General features: G+C 36.7%; 1 protein-coding gene across 3 annotated transcripts in view; it reads left to right on the plus strand.

Moving 5' to 3' along the window:
* Nucleotides 1-3,946: 3,946 nt before the first annotated feature.
* LOC131045313 (adenine phosphoribosyltransferase 1) overlaps nucleotides 3,947-16,005 on the plus strand; it is a 232,668-nt gene continuing 220,609 nt past the window's right edge. The window contains exons 1-2 of one of the 3 annotated variants that reach the window (XM_057978885.2): nucleotides 3,947-4,464; nucleotides 7,432-7,542. In XM_057978885.2, coding sequence (XP_057834868.1) covers nucleotides 4,383-4,464; nucleotides 7,432-7,542 — 193 coding nt within the window. In that variant the 5' untranslated portion in view covers nucleotides 3,947-4,382. Of the gene's footprint in view, nucleotides 4,465-4,959; nucleotides 5,091-7,431; nucleotides 7,543-16,005 lie in introns of those variants that run through there. The other 2 variants (XM_057978884.2, XM_057978886.2) reach the window with 2 other exon arrangements.

Genomic DNA, 16,005 nt, shown 5'->3' on the forward strand with positions numbered 1-16,005 from the left:
GGCTTTCAGATGGTGATAGAAATACAAAAAAATGTCACTCTTCAACAAAAATTAAGAGAAGTAGAAATAGGATATCATGTATTGAGTGTCCAAATGGCATACTTTTAATAGAACAAGAGGATATTGCCTCAGAGGCAGTTAGGTTTTTTAAGTCACTATTGTTTTCGGAGCATAGAGATCTTCATAATAACATTTCTTCTAATATTCCTTCTTTGGTATCTTCGGAAGATAATAAAATGTTGATGTCTCCTTTTTCTTTGGATGAAGTTAAGAATGTTGTTTTTGCAATGAACTCTGATAAGGCTCAGGGACCGGATGGATTTACTCCTTTATTTTTTCAGAAATGTTGGGATTTTGTGGGAAATGATGTTTTATTGCCCCTTGAGGAAGCTAGAAGGAATAGGTCTGTTTTGAAAGAGCTTAATACTACAATGATTGCAATTATTCCTAAAATAGAGGTTACCAAGACATTTGCTAATTTTTGCCCTATTGCTTTATGTAATACTTTGTACAAGATTTTTTTCAAGGCTATTTCTTTAAGGTTGGCTAAAATTCTGCCTAGGATCATTTCTTTAGAACAAGGTGGTTTTGTTCCAGGAAGGGAGACGACAGAAGGAGATATAGTGGCGCATGAGGTTCTACATTCTATTTCTACTCAGAGAATCCCGATCATGATCCTCAAATTAGATATGATGAAAGCATATGATAGAGTAGAATGGGGGGTGTTGTGTGTTGTTCTACTTAAATTGGGCTTTTCCAAGGCATGGGTCAAATGGATTCATGCTTGTATTTCTTCTACAAGGTTCTCGGTTCTAATTAATGGCTCCCCTTGTGGTTTTTTCTCCTCTTCTAGGGGTTTGAGGCAAGGGGATCCCCTGTCTCCTTTCTTGTTCATTCTTCTAGCTGAAACGCTCAGTTGGGCTATAAGAGCCGCTAAGCTGGGAGGGCTTTGGAAGGGAATTAGGATTCATAATGTTCCACAAAGCATTTCGCATTGCTTGTTTGCAGATGATACCTTGTTATTTGGTCAGACCTCTTTGGGTGAGGCAAAAGTGATAAAGGGGGTATTACAGAATTATGCATCCTTTTCTGGTCAGAGAGTCGATGTTGATAAGTCAAAGATTTTTTTTCTTCATGCTTCACAATTGGTTCAGGATAGATTGAAGATTTTTTGGGGATTTGCATTTGGAAATCTTCCTTGTTCTTATCTTGGTATACCTTTCTTCATTAAGAAGGATAGAGTTGAGTTTTGGGATAAGATCATTTCAGTTATCTCTAGAAGGATCCTATCCTGAAATCATAGATGGTTATCTTTGGCTGGTAAGATCGTTCTTATTAAGTCTGTCCTAAATGTTGTTCCTATTTATCTCATGTCTGTTTTGCAGTCTCCGAAAGCGGTTCTTGTTAGTTTGCAAGATACTCTTAGGTCCTTCCTTTGGAGTAATAATAAAGAACGTAAGAAAAAACTCCCTCTGGTAGCATGGGATAAAGTTTGTTTGCCTAAAAACCTTGGGGGCACAGGCATTAGGAGTCTGGAAAGTCAGAATTTAGCCTTAGGTGCTAAGTTGGTTTGGAAATTGCATGAGAGACCATTCTCCTTTTGGGCACAAATTATGTTTGCTAAATATTTAAATAACGGACCAAGAGAGTATGTTTTTCAAGTTTCTAATTTACCATCTAGTTCAACTATTTGGAATTTTCTATGTAAGTGTAGATCAGTGATTTTGCCTCATCTCTCATGGATTGTTCATAATGGTAGAAAGGTCAGGTTTTGGGAGGAAGTTTGGAATGGACATCCCCCTTTGGTGAACTCGAGGGATTGGTCTCCTTTAATTTCCACTCTTTCTTCCCTTTGGGGTGTCTTTGTGGCTAATTATTTTGAAATTGAGTATAGTGGGAACCTTAAGGTGGCAAAATGGAAATCAATTGAGTTTTTAGATATTGATCAAAATGTGAAATTGGAATACGAAAAGATGTTGGGGGAGAGAGTAATAATTCTTTCTGATGCCGACGATGAGCTTATCTGAACAAGGAATATCTCTAGTAAGTACACGGTTAAGGATGGCTATAACTCTCTCTTGGTTGCTAAAGATTTATCTACTTGGCCATACAAGTTGTTTTGGCATATGGCTTGGCTCCCAAAGGCTGGTGTTTTTGCTTGGTTAGCAGTGCAGGACAGGGTCCTTACAAGAATGAGGTTGGATAGGTTGGGTATTACGACAGTATTTTCTTGTGTCTCTTGTAATAAAAATTTAGAATCCTCTGAACACTTGTTTTTTCACTGTGATTTTGCCTATGCTTGCTGGCAGTGGTTGTTTGAAAAGCTTAATCTATCCTTTGTTATTGGCAAGGATCTCCTTTCCCACTTCAGAGCCTGGCCTCTCCTGTTTGCTTCATCTTTCTATGCATGTCTTTGGATTATTTCTCCATCTATTGTGATTTGGAATATTTGGTTAGAGCGTAATAATAGGATTTTTAAACAAACAAGTTCTTCCTTGGCTGAGGTTTTATTGAGGATTGAATCTTCCATCTCTGAAGTTGCTTTGTCTTTTATCTATAAGAATTTGGAAACCCTTACCTCTTTTTCTCATTGGGATGGTAGGGTAACTCGAGTTGGGAGAATGTTATCAATCTTACCTTCTCATGGATCTATTTTAAATAAGACTAATGCTATAAGTAAGAGAAATTTTGCTTGCTGGAAACCTCCTCTGCAAGGGCACTTTAAATTAAATTTTGATGGTGCTTCTCGTGGGAACCTTGGCCTAGCAGGGGCAGGTATGGTAATTTATGATCATAAGGTAAGATTTGTTTAGGCTCGTTGTCATGCGATTGGTTTCAAGTCTAACAATTGTGCATAATTCTTTGCTTTGTCCTTTGGTTTGGATATGGCTATATCTTTGGGAATTAAGGACTTGATAATTGAGGGTGATTCTATGGTTATTATTTAAAGTGTCATGAAAAATAAGTCGAATTGTTGGTAATTACAATATATACTTGATCATATTTTGCAAAAATTAGATTTTTTTGATTCCTTTTTGATTTCCCACTGTTATAGGGAAGTGAATAAGATTACAGATTTCTTGGCTAACTTAGCCATTGATAGTGAAGCTAATATGCGGGAGGTAAGTGTGGATGAGATCCCTTCCTCGGTTTTGGGATATTTGAAGTAAAGAAGGGCATAGTTGTAGTCTTCATCAACCTCCTTATTTGTTGTGGCTTTTCTTTGGCGTGGGTTATGCTATGCTTGATCACAATGTTTATTTTGACAGGGTCTCTGATTATGGTTTCATTTCTGATATGTGGTATCATTTTAACCAGTGGTTTGGAGAATTGTGTTTCATAGACAAGGGTGGTTCAGACTGGTGTTTTTTGGCAGCAATGGATATGCATCCTTCGGTCATCATACTTTAATCTTCCTTCTATATGCTTCTGTTGGCGGCTTTCTTTATATCTAATGCAGCTTATGTAATTGGGATGAGTTTTTTGATGTACTATGCCAATGGGCATTTGATATTGGGTAGAATAGGCTTGTGTTACTTAAGCAATACTGAACGATTTTTTTACTGGTTCTTTCCCTTCAGTGCTTTTTAACCAGACTTTGTAAAAAAACTTTTAAAATTTAATATAGTTCAGTGGTTCTATTCACTTTTATCGAAAAATTTAAAAAAAATAAAAAAATAAAAAAATAAAAAATAAAAATAAAAATAAAAATAAAAATTTACTGTTACATTTGTTGCAATCGGAGAGTGAGTTGCTCAACCAAGTCCTTTTCCTCGTTACAAGTCCATCAAAATCACAACATGAAGTCGTCCTCCGCCAACGGGAGTATGTCTACGAAAAACAGTATTTGTGGGGTACCTGGAGAATGTGAGGTCCTTGCCATGGACAAGGAGGACGTAAGAATTGAGGTGGTTGGCACTATATATAGGATGAATGGAAGACATGAAAATTGGAGGTGATTCTCCACTGAGAAATTGGACAAAACCTTGGAGATGCTCGGCAGGGAAAATCTGGATGCGTGTTTATCGGGGCGGGACCCACCAAATCTCGGCGGGGATTCTTCAGGACGAAACAGTTATGGCTTAAGCGACCTGTTCATTCATCCTTACAAAAACACACTGCAGCTGCAATCCTCCTCCTCCTCCTACATCTCACAATGTCTACACGCATGCGCTTAGTCGCTGTCTTCGTACACACACCTCTTTCTTCAATTAATATTAATCTTCCGAAATCTCTTCACCCCTTCCCGCATTTCCTCAAACTCAAAAATATTTGCCTAATTTGGGGTTCCTGCTGCTATAGCGTCAAGGGTTCGAGTTCCTTTCTCTTCTGCACAGCGCACCAGTGCTTTTGCTTCTAACAATTCCATTGAAGCTCACAAAATGTCAGCTTATTTGGATGGTGATGAAAGAGTACGACGGATTGCTGCTGCTATCCGTGTGGTGCCGGATTTTCCGAAGCCTGGTAAATCATATTTCTCCCATTTTCAAACTCTTCAAGTATGTACCTTCCTCTGAAATTTCAGAACTGGCCAATACTTTCATTATTTTGCTCCTATTTTCAGCTTTCTTTAAAATACTTTTAAAATCGTACTCCATTTTAAAGTACCTCTGAGATATCCTTATTGCTGTTAAATGCTTTTGTATTATTTTCTATTAACCAAAGACCTGTACCGAATCAGTTAGCTATAATTTTTAAATTTACAAATTAAGTTTTAAAAATAATTTCTATAAATTTTAACTTCAATAATATATTTCTATGTAAAGATGAATAATAAATTTTTCTAACTCTTTTAATTTAACAAATGATGAAATGTTTTTATTATAAATTTTAATATAATTATGTAAACAATATTATTGTAAATTTTTAATAAAATTAGACAAATAATATTATATATATATTTTTAATATGTCTTTTCTTAGCACACAAAATTTAACAATTATTATTGCAAATAACAAGGCTGAGACAAGCCACTCCATGGCGCATTCCCTGGCATATCTTGGAGCGCTTTACCACTGAGTTATGGGCTACCTTCTTTGTTTGAAATGTAGAGCTTCTCATATGGAAGATGTGTATCTTGAAATATATTGGTGAACATTTGTGCAGCCTGTCACATCTAGGAAGTATTACTTAAATATTTCTGTGCACCTTGCCATATCAGGCTCTTGTTTAAAACTTTCGGTTTACAGTCATTTATGTAGTACAACTTCTTTCTTTTTCTTATTTCTGCAAATATTTTTGTTTAATTTGTCTTATGGTCTCTAGCCTCTCCATTCACACGCCGTTAAAGGTATTCCAGCTCAGGTGAATCTTACCTAAAAGTTTTTGCTGTCGTGTGTGGATTATGCTGGGAAATGTAGGGTTTCGGCTCGACTCGCTGCGGATTTTATATCAATGTTTTGATAAAATTCTTTAATTCAATTCACTTCTTTTACGATAATGATATATTATGAATTGTGATCCAAAATTGATACAAAATCTACTCCATTTTGTTTTCCAGAAACCTTATATTCAGTTTCTCCATTTTGTCTTCCAAAAACCTTCTATTCAGTCTTTCCATTTTGTTTCTCAAAAACCTTCCATTCAGTTCGTGAAAGTTATCATGTATAATATGAATGGAATAGAAGAAGAATGCTTCTTTCTTGCTGCATACCAACTATGATGAAGAAGATTTTTTGAACAATGACTGGACACAACCCCGGAGGTTCTGGCTCCTCTGTAGTCAGAGTCATATTTTTGTTTTTTTACAGTATCACATGGTTTAATATTTTTGTGTACCGTGTCACTTAAATGATGCAGAAGATGATGCATAGTTGTGTTAAAATGTCAATTGTGATGATGATGACGATAGCTTTATGATGTGCTCCAGCCAAAATTTGTAACAGTTCACAAATTGTATGTATTTAGACAGAAGATTTTCTAGAATGTTAAGATTTATTCCATCGTTTTTTGTTTGCCATCATTTGAGGTTTCATAGACTATTTTTCTATTGCAAATGTCTGTAATTGAGCTGAATAGTGAATACACTTATGAAGTGGTCGAGTTAATTGAAAATATTGTTCTTTTAAAGCAAAGTATGTCCCATCCTGTAAATAAAATTTCTATTTTTTGTGGGGAAGGGTATCAATAGTGGATATAGTTCTAATAGTGGACAGTTTTTTGTCAACCCAACTCTGGTTATTAAATTTTGAGGGAGCCCAAAAAATGATAATGAAAAGTTCATTAATAAATATCACATGTACCAATAGTGGATAATTTTTTAGCCTTTTTTACCATAATTAGCTCATTTGTGCACCACTATGGGACATTTGTGCATAACTATGGAGCATTTGTCCACTACTACTGGCTATTTTGAGTTATCTAATATTGGCGCAAAGGTGATTATGTATCAGACGACACTTTTAAATGATCATTTTTTGACCTTTGCACACTAACAAATTCCATAGTGTGCATCGTTACTGCCAGAAGCCAGATCCTTAGTTATAAGTAGTTAAGTCGTATATGGAGACAACAAAAAAATTTTGAAATCTGATGTATGGTTTAAGAGTTCTAGGTGCACAAAGTTAGCTATGTCCGCTACTAGTACCCTTCCCCTAGTAGATACAATTATTCATCACGCATTAAAACTATTTGATATTGAGCAATGCTATATGTAAACTCTAATTTGGATTTCTTTTATATATAATGTTTTTAAAGCTATTTATATAAAATGTGGATTAATTTATATATAATTTATTAAAAATGTTCTTATTTGTTATGATAATAAAATATTATCACTCTTTTTTATGATAGATTATTGAATATAATCTAAAATAGAAATTGAAAATAATACATAATTAAAACAAAGATATTGACATTCATATAAAATTACAAAAGTCAATTAAATGTTTCTTATAAAGAATTCTACTTTTCTTTAACTTTTCATTTTAATAAAAAATTTAAAATATTTTCAAATGTAACTATTACAAAATAAGAACAAGACTTTTTTATTATTATTTTATATTAAAAAGTTGAATGATATACTTGCAATATATTATTATATAATAATGAATTATTTCATTATATTATCAAATAGTGATCTAAAATTATTAAATTAAAAATTTATGCTGTAAATTTTTATTTTCCACTCTATATTTCTATGCAATCACATTTTCTTATCAATTTTTTAATTTTTAATTTTTTTGAATTTAAGTCTCGATAAAAAAAAGAATCATTATCTTTTAATTAGCCAATCTATCCTCCAAAGATTTGAAGTTTAAAACAAATATAATCAGACAACACCTATTTATTACTAAAACGTAAAAGCTAAACACTCAAAGAAGGAATCTTCTAAATAAGTGAACACAATTTTGATATGTTTTATTCGTAATGGTTGTTTATAAGCTTCTGACAAAGAAATTTCATAAAAAGTTCTGGTGTTCTGATGTTCAGGAATTATGTTTCAAGACATAACAACCCTGCTTCTGGATCAGAGAGCATTTCAGGACAGCATTGATATATTTGTTGAAAGGTACAAGGATAAGAATATCACAGTGGTTGCAGGTAAATTCTACATTTGGTACCGTGCTTCTTCAAAAGTTTATTTTATAATTTAGGAAGATCATGCTATAAAATGTATATTTCTTTTTGGAAATTCTTCCTTTGTTTCTCCTCAGGATGGGCTCCATAGATAAAATGTTGAGAACAAATAAAGATGTTGCCATGCTTTCAAAAATGTTTAATGTCATGGATGCTTATTGCCAAGCCTGAAACAATAAGTCAGAAGTTTATTGTTTATTATATGTTTGGAAGCATTTAAAGAGCAAATCTATTAAATCAATATCTCTTTTGTTTCTAATTATTATATTATTTTGTCATATAGGCCTATATAGTATGTTGAATGCCATGTTGGCTTCCTAAAGTTAGTTTTCAAATTTCTTTGAAGCATTGGAGGAGATTTTCATTTTGTTGTTTTAATTTTTATGCGAAGCATAGAACATAAACGTATATCATATATCATAAGGAATGGCTTCTGCTAAAACTCTCTTTATTCAAGAGAGAACATAGCAGCTAAAACGATGCTGTGAGCAAACGACAAAATGTGATGGAATGGATGAACCTCACTCAAGGTAGAAAATGGAAATATTCTCAGAATAGGAGGAATGCTCAAAACCAAAGATATGCACTCCAACCTTTAGGACGGTTAATTGGTTTCTCTGTACAGGGAAAGGAGTGAAACCTCGGCTGCATAAGTTTTATAGAAGCCCCGATTTTGACTTGATAAATACGCTGCCCGAGTTCAGATGTAAACTATAACTGTTTGATGAGCATGGTTGAATTTGTGGTTCTGAATATTTATAATCATTTGCTGGGTGAGTTTAGGATAAAGGCTATACATATGCAATTTCAAGGAGCTTTACATGTGTAACCTTACGTGACATATTTGTAGAGGTTGAGAGAAAAAAGTGCCCTACATCCTTACCCTGCTTAAAAGGGGGAGATATTCATTTTGCATACTCCTCAATTGATGACTTTTGCCCTCATCGCTTCATCATGGAATGCATGCTTATAAGGGAGGTTTATTTCAATTCTTATACCGTTGTTATTGATCACCTTTCTTGTATCAGCACATACTCACAGATTTAGAGATTTCTATTTATCTGGTTATACTCAAACACCTAGATGGTCAAGGTAGGTAAGCTATCCTATTGAACCCGTAGGGTTAGAACTGGGAAATGGCCATCACCCAAACTGTTAATGATGTAGCGTCAGTAGTAATCCTTCTGACCGACTGAGACCAAATATGTAATTGGCCTATCGGCCTTACATATTTGGTAATTTGATCATTCAGATTTAGCCAATCTTAGCCGATGTCTATTAAGCAAATTAATATTACTAATCAATATTGGTATCGATAAGTCATTGTTAAATCTAATTAATATAAGCTTATTGGCTTTGTTAACCGAGTGGCATTAATTAACATATTCGATCTGTCTTTAAGTCAATCGCTTTATTGGTTAGCGACTTATTGGAAAGTCGCTGTCCTCCGTGCCTCTATAGGGTGGCAACTCTTGGAAAGAGTCACCTCTCAGCGATTATAAATTACAAACAATCAGTTCAGTAAGGGAATGGTAGTTGCAGACAGAGAACAGATACTGAGTATAAACTCGGATCAATAGCAAATCAAATAAGCACACATAACAGTCGGTGGATATCAGATAATACATTGACATCAGCCAATCACATAGGCTGCTTGCAGATCGATATATACATAGCATATCGTGAGAACATAACATAATAAAAGATTTCAAATAATATAGATCTACGTGCAGACCAAAAGGCAGATCGATATCACACTCATGTAGGTTGGAAGACAGGCATAGGTAGAAGACATAATGATATTTGCGGTGACTGAATGGATTGAAGAAATCTAGTGATTCAAGAAAGAATCGATACTTGTGGCAAAACCAACATGGTATTAGAGCCAAGTTTGCTTCCTGTGCCTATTCTTTCAGTGCGACTATTGGAGCAGGCATTTCATTTGATCTTCTCCCATAACCTAGGAGTGAGTGTACCAAACCCTTGGAGTTGCTGTGGGAAAGTGTTTTTGATGCAGTAATGGAACACGGGAATCCGAAGATTGTGGCCACAAGCGAAAAATGGCAGAGACATGTGCAAGACAAGAGAAGTAGAAGGAGAAGGATGGCCCCTTCAGCCTCCTCCCACAGGATGTACAAACTCAAGTCGGAAGGCTCAATTCCAGTTTTTTCATGGCAAGAGGCTGATCGCTTCACTGCTAGATGCGCTGCTCATGCAATTGCAAAATTCGCTAAACAGGAGATGATTGCACTTCGATCCAAACAGGTTGCTTAGGCATCTGCGTCCACAACATCAACTGTGGCCCTGGTCACGGTATAAGTATTGGAGGACTTGGAAAAGATGGAACGAAGGCCTGCGTTTCCAACATGAGCGTCTATGACAACAACATCCAAGACTTTCAATGGCGTCCGCATCAATGGCCCTCCAATGATGCGGTAAGCTTGGAATGGGTGGAGTTGTTAGGTGCCACTTTCGACTGGTCTTCGAAACATGTTGCTCCATCAGAGCTGCCGTCAGTGCTGTTGGTGAATGTCATTGACAGTTTAACGGTGGCGGCATCAAAGATTCTGCACAAGGAGCCCAAGTGCCTTCAGATCGATGTGCCTGAAAAGGATTGCAGCGTTGTTGTAGTGGGCGACGTGCACGGCCAGTTGCATGATGTTTTGTTTTGCTGTGGGATGTCGGGCCTCCCTTTGATGGTCGTCTTCTTGTTTTTCAATGGAGATTATGTCGATAGAGGTGCGTGGGGACTTGAGACTTATTTTTTATTGCCCGCTTAGAAGATATGGGAAGACATTGCGAAGAACAAAGAGGTGGTTTATATAAAACTTAGAATGGTGATCGTGACACTATACTTTAGGCAGACTATGTATAGGAAGTTGTCCTGATGCTCGGTGCCATTCCGACAGCTCTAACGTTTTATTGGCATATGAAGATGCCGGAAACCACTCGCTACACGGCCCTGGTTGCCAAGAATGCAAGCAAAGCGGTTGAGGACATGTCAAGAGTTTTGAAGGTCAACATCGAAAGCAAAATGCAGTCGAACGACGCTGAATTCAGATGTATGCCAAGTGCGGGTACCTGGCGGATGCTCGAAAACTCTTCGATCATATTCCACGCAAAGAAGTATGTTCATGGACTGTCATGATTTCAGCATACGTAAAGCATGGGTGCCTTGAAATGGCATTGGGATTATTCCATGAAATGCAATACATAGATGTCTTGCCCAATCACTTCACCTTTGCCATTGTTCTTCTGGCGTGTGCCAGCTTGGCATCTCGGGGGTGGAATTGAGATCCATAATGATGTAAAGCGCAGAGGGCTTGATGCAGATGTCTTCGTGGTAAACGCACTCGTAGACATGGTATGCTCAGAAAGGGTACATTAACAAGGCTTTCCAACTCTGGGGGAAAATTCCCTACAGGACGTGTGTTCATGGACTGTGATATTGCTGCATATGCGAGGATTGGGTTTTCTGAAGGCAGGGATACAAAATGGATTTCCGAGGCATATATATATATGTGTGTGTGTGTGTGTGTGTGTGTGTATTGCAGAGATGTGATAAACATTGTCGCCTTGTTGTCACAGAGATGTGATAATCTCTGCTACCACCTCCAATGATGCCATGATCGGATTATATTGGTTATCACGCTGCGATGCTGTGACCAGTGATAAGGATGATATTGACGTCATTGAGCTGAAGATAGACGAGTGATGGCGAGGGCCAAAGGCCACACAACGATCAGATCATCGCTAGATGCTTTGGTGTGATCAATCCAAGTGGATGGTAATTTCATTGCGAAGCAAAATTAGGAAAGAACGTTGGTGGATTGTGAGGAGGACTAATCAGATAAGAGATAAGTAATTCATGCTTGATTAATGGACATTGAGATAGTGAACTTTGTATTCTTCTAGCATTAATATTTCTTTGGAATAGTTTGGACTATTAGTAATCTCTCTGTAATGATTTCAGGACAGACCAAGAAGCATAAGAGATTGCAACTTGATGCTTCCATGATAGAGGGAGCAGCTAAGAGGATGTGCTTCTATTGATATCCAAGGATCTTGGTTATATTGGTTCAGAGGGAGTGGACCATGTCAAGATGGTTTCTCTAGTGATTAGTCAAAGGACTATGTTTCATGAGATGGTGTCCCATTTATGTAGGCTGGAAGGCCTCTATGCTGACTTCTAGGTCATGATATTCTTGGATAGATGAATACTTGGTGAGCTTGGAATACACCAAGAGTGATGTAGACTCCAACCTTGTATTTCATGAAAGGTCAAAGCATGTGGAGATCAAGTATCACTATGTTAGAGACATGGTGGAAAGGTATGCTATTCTTTAATGTATTCTTCTTTTCAAAAGATGTTTTTAAAAGTGTAAACTCTTGTGATTGCATTTCTCTTTGAGAGAGACTTAAGGAGAAAGTCCTTATCTACACCCTCTGATATGGTTCATGGTGGATGTCATGTGTGTGACTCCATGACAATTTTGGTTCAGTGCTTGATGAGCCCCTATGAACATTATTGTGAGGTGACACTTGTACATCTGATCATTATCGTAAGGTGAGGATCTTACGATATTGATTGATTATACCATTATGATGGATATCATGGGCCGTGATATCTATGGATATGTCATAATGGTTTATATCTCTAGTAGTAATATCTATGGATATGCTATAATGGTGGATATCATGAGACGTGATATACATGGATAAGCCATAATGGTGGATATTACATAAAGAGATATTCATGGTGGATTTCATGTGATGTGAAATCCGTGGACATGCTATGTAGTAATATCTTTAGATATGCGATAATGGTTGGATATCACGTGAGGTGATATCTATGGATATGGCATAATGGTTGATATCACGTGAGGTGATATCTATGGATAATGGTTGATATCACGTGAGGTGATATCTATGAATGCGAAATGATGGTAGATATCATAGTGAGGTGATATCTTTCCTTTCCACATATGGATGTAGCCATTGTGGTCAATCATCACAATGAGGTGATGTAACTTGTAAAGGTTAAGAAGGATTCCTCCCTAACTAAGAGGGAGTGTTAATGATGTAGCGTATAGTAATCCTTCTGACAGACTGAGACCAAATTTGTAATTGGCCTATCGGCCTTACATATTTGGTAATTTGATCATTCAGATTTAACCAATCTTAGCCGATTTTTATTAAGCTAACTAATATTACTAATCAATAATGGTATCGATATTAATAAGCAAATCATTGTTAAGTCTAATTAATATATATTAACGTATAGCTTATCGGCTTTGTCAACCGAGTGGCATTAATTAACATATTCGATTTGTCTTTAAGTCAATCGCTTAATTAGTTAGTGACATTGGAAAGTCGCTATCCTCCGTGCTTCTATAGGGTGGCGACTCAAAGACTCATCCCTCAGGGATTATAAATTACAAACAATCAGTTCGGTAAGGGGATGGTAGTTGCAGACGGAGAACAGATATTGAGTATAAACTCAGATCAATAGCAAATCAAATAAGCACACATAAAAATTGTTGGATATCAGATAATACATTGACATCAGCAAATCACATAGGCTGAGTGTAGATCGATATATATACATAGCATATCGTGAGAACATAACATAATAAAAGATTTCAAATAATATAGATCTATGTGCAGACCAAAAGGCAGATCGATATCACACTCAATGAATATACATGTAGGTTGGAAGACAGACATAGGTAGAAGACAAAATGATATTTGCGGTGATCGAATGGATTGAAGAAATCTAGTGATTCAAGAAAGAATCGATACCTGTGGCAAAACCAACACAAACTACCATGCTCATTCCTATTCGTAATTACATGTACTAGGCTATGAGTTCAACTGATATGAGTCTGAGAGCTGACGGGGGAACCCAAAATGAAGTTGAAATGCTCTGAAACAATGCACAACCCTTTGTATGTGTTTGCATAATCTACGTTATATACAAAATTTGATTTTTGTCCACAGTCTCACTTGGGAAACAGGCCAGTGGTTTTAAAGCAAGATTTGTACATTAGTTTTAAAAGATCCATCCGCTGCATCTAGATTCTTGACCTAGTTGGGCATAATGACATATGCTAGCCCAAGTGTGGACAGAGAGGCAATGCCTAAATATTGAACTAATCTCAATTTTAGAATATCCTCAAGTATAATTCTCTAAGAGAAGGAAATTGCTGAAAAAAAGACCATAACGACTCAAAGTAAGGAATAGTTACTATCATTTGAAGTACAACAAATAGTTGACCAGTAAATAGTTTAATTCCAGAATCAATAAGTCCAATTTGTTACCTGAAAATCGCTCCATCTGAAGAAAGTTCCTCTTCATCCTAGGCGCATAGGTATTTTCGGAGCCCCATTCTGTTTTAGGTACAATTTTTTTTTAAACTACTAATTTAGAAGACAAAGACGATGCTTTAGATAAAACTGTAATCTATTTCTACGGTATGTCTACTTATCAGCTATAAACATATTATAAGCGTGGCTCTCAAAACATTTCAAATAGGTTATTTCTGGCGGGAAAGCTACTGAGATGGTTTGTTGGTGTCACTAAAAGGAACTTTATCCTCCTAAATACAAAGGGAAGACATATGGTGCCACTGTCATGAAGTTTGGGGTCGACAAGAGATATGTAGAATGCCTTTTGGCTTATTTTGGTGCCCCGGACTATGCAGGGCAGCTTCTATTACTGGTTGCACCAGGAGCCCATCACCGATTTCAAGGAGACCCCCAAGTGAATGGACTCGCAATCCTAATTTTATTTCTCCACCTGAACTTCACCACTTATTTTATTACGCACATTCCTTCATTACCTAAATAAATGGGATGTGTGTAATATCCCGGATATTTTTTTTTCAAGACCAATAAGAATCATCAACCAACAAATAACCCGTTAAGGTTAGAAAGCATAAACTCAAAGCTTGCTGAAAAGTGCAACCCTTCCACTTTCTAATCACCAAGTGCCCAATGTGGGAAGGTGAGAGCATACGGTGAATAGGGGATCGTTAGATCACAAATCTGCTGAAATGATAAAGTGAATACAATATTGAGCGGCAAGCCAGCCCCTTCCGCTTATCCAGCGGGAAAGCAAGAAACTTGGCGGTGAACCAACCAAGAGAAACAAACAGCAGACCCAAATCACTCAACCGCGATATTTTAGCGGGAGGACTGAATTATAAAAACTCAACTCGATCGCTTATGCAGCGGGAGGACCATTACAACTAAATCACTCGACCACTTATGCAGCGGGAGGACTGAATTACAATTTAACTGATATAGGCGGCAAGCCAACCTCTTCCACTTTTCAGCGGGATGAGAGTTTATAAGTCAGAATGGGTTAGTAGTACTACTACTTAACCTTACAATAACATAGAGAGTGAGAGTAGAAGAGTAATGCTGAACATCAAAGATAATAAACATGAAACTCTACTAACATCAAAACTGCAGGCTGGAAATGCATAACCAGCAACTTATGAACCCACTAAATCACTTATATCTCTCTCAATACTCACCCGATTCACCCAAAATCAGTCCTAAACCAACACTAGACCAGCAGTGATGAAAACAAACCAAAGGTAAGCTATCAAAAGACCCTCATTTATTTGGCACGCATCCCAAGACACCATCTAAAACCCACGCCTAACCAGATAATTTCGATTTGCTCTAATAAATTCTATACTCAATAAAACGTGCCACAAACTTACAGAATGAATTGCCAGTAGCAGGAAGGATGAATGAGCCGGTACCCAGAATGACTAGACACTCAGGTAGAGAGGTGTGATCGAAAATGTGCTTCAGCCATAGGTAAACCAGCAACACCAAAAATCGCTCCAAACACCAAAAAGACTAAGATACGCACTGAAAGTATGGTAGATTACAACACACAACTAGGTACTATATTTCAAGTACGAAACTGGAAAGCACTAGGGAGCCGCACTCCGAAGCCTCAAAGTTCTGACACCAATCCGGCAGCATAACAATACAAATTTTCAAGATACCCAAAATGAGAGCCCAAGGCTCATATTTATAATTCCATGCCTTCCCAAATGCAAATGCAAATGCAAATGGCGCCAAACTCCATTCAAATTCACTTGCATTTCGCCTTATGTCTCCCCATCAACATGGCGCCCACTTACCTTTCCTAGGCAAGTTTGAACTTTCCCTATGGTGGCGCTTTTTTTGCAATATTAGACATTAAACCAAAGATGTTTAATCCACCTAAATGACCACCAACAAATTCGCCCATTTGAATTAGGAAATAATCATGAATATTGATTAATTATTTTTTCCCTAAGTCATCCTCAACAATTAATCAGTAACTGCAAATATTTAAATATTAAACCTTTGACAAGGAAATAATATTTAATTAAATTACTTATGCGTCCCATATTGATCATT

This window comes from Cryptomeria japonica, chromosome 3 (genome assembly GCF_030272615.1).
Source record: "Cryptomeria japonica chromosome 3, Sugi_1.0, whole genome shotgun sequence".
Classification (NCBI taxonomy): Eukaryota; Viridiplantae; Streptophyta; class Pinopsida; order Cupressales; family Cupressaceae; genus Cryptomeria; species Cryptomeria japonica.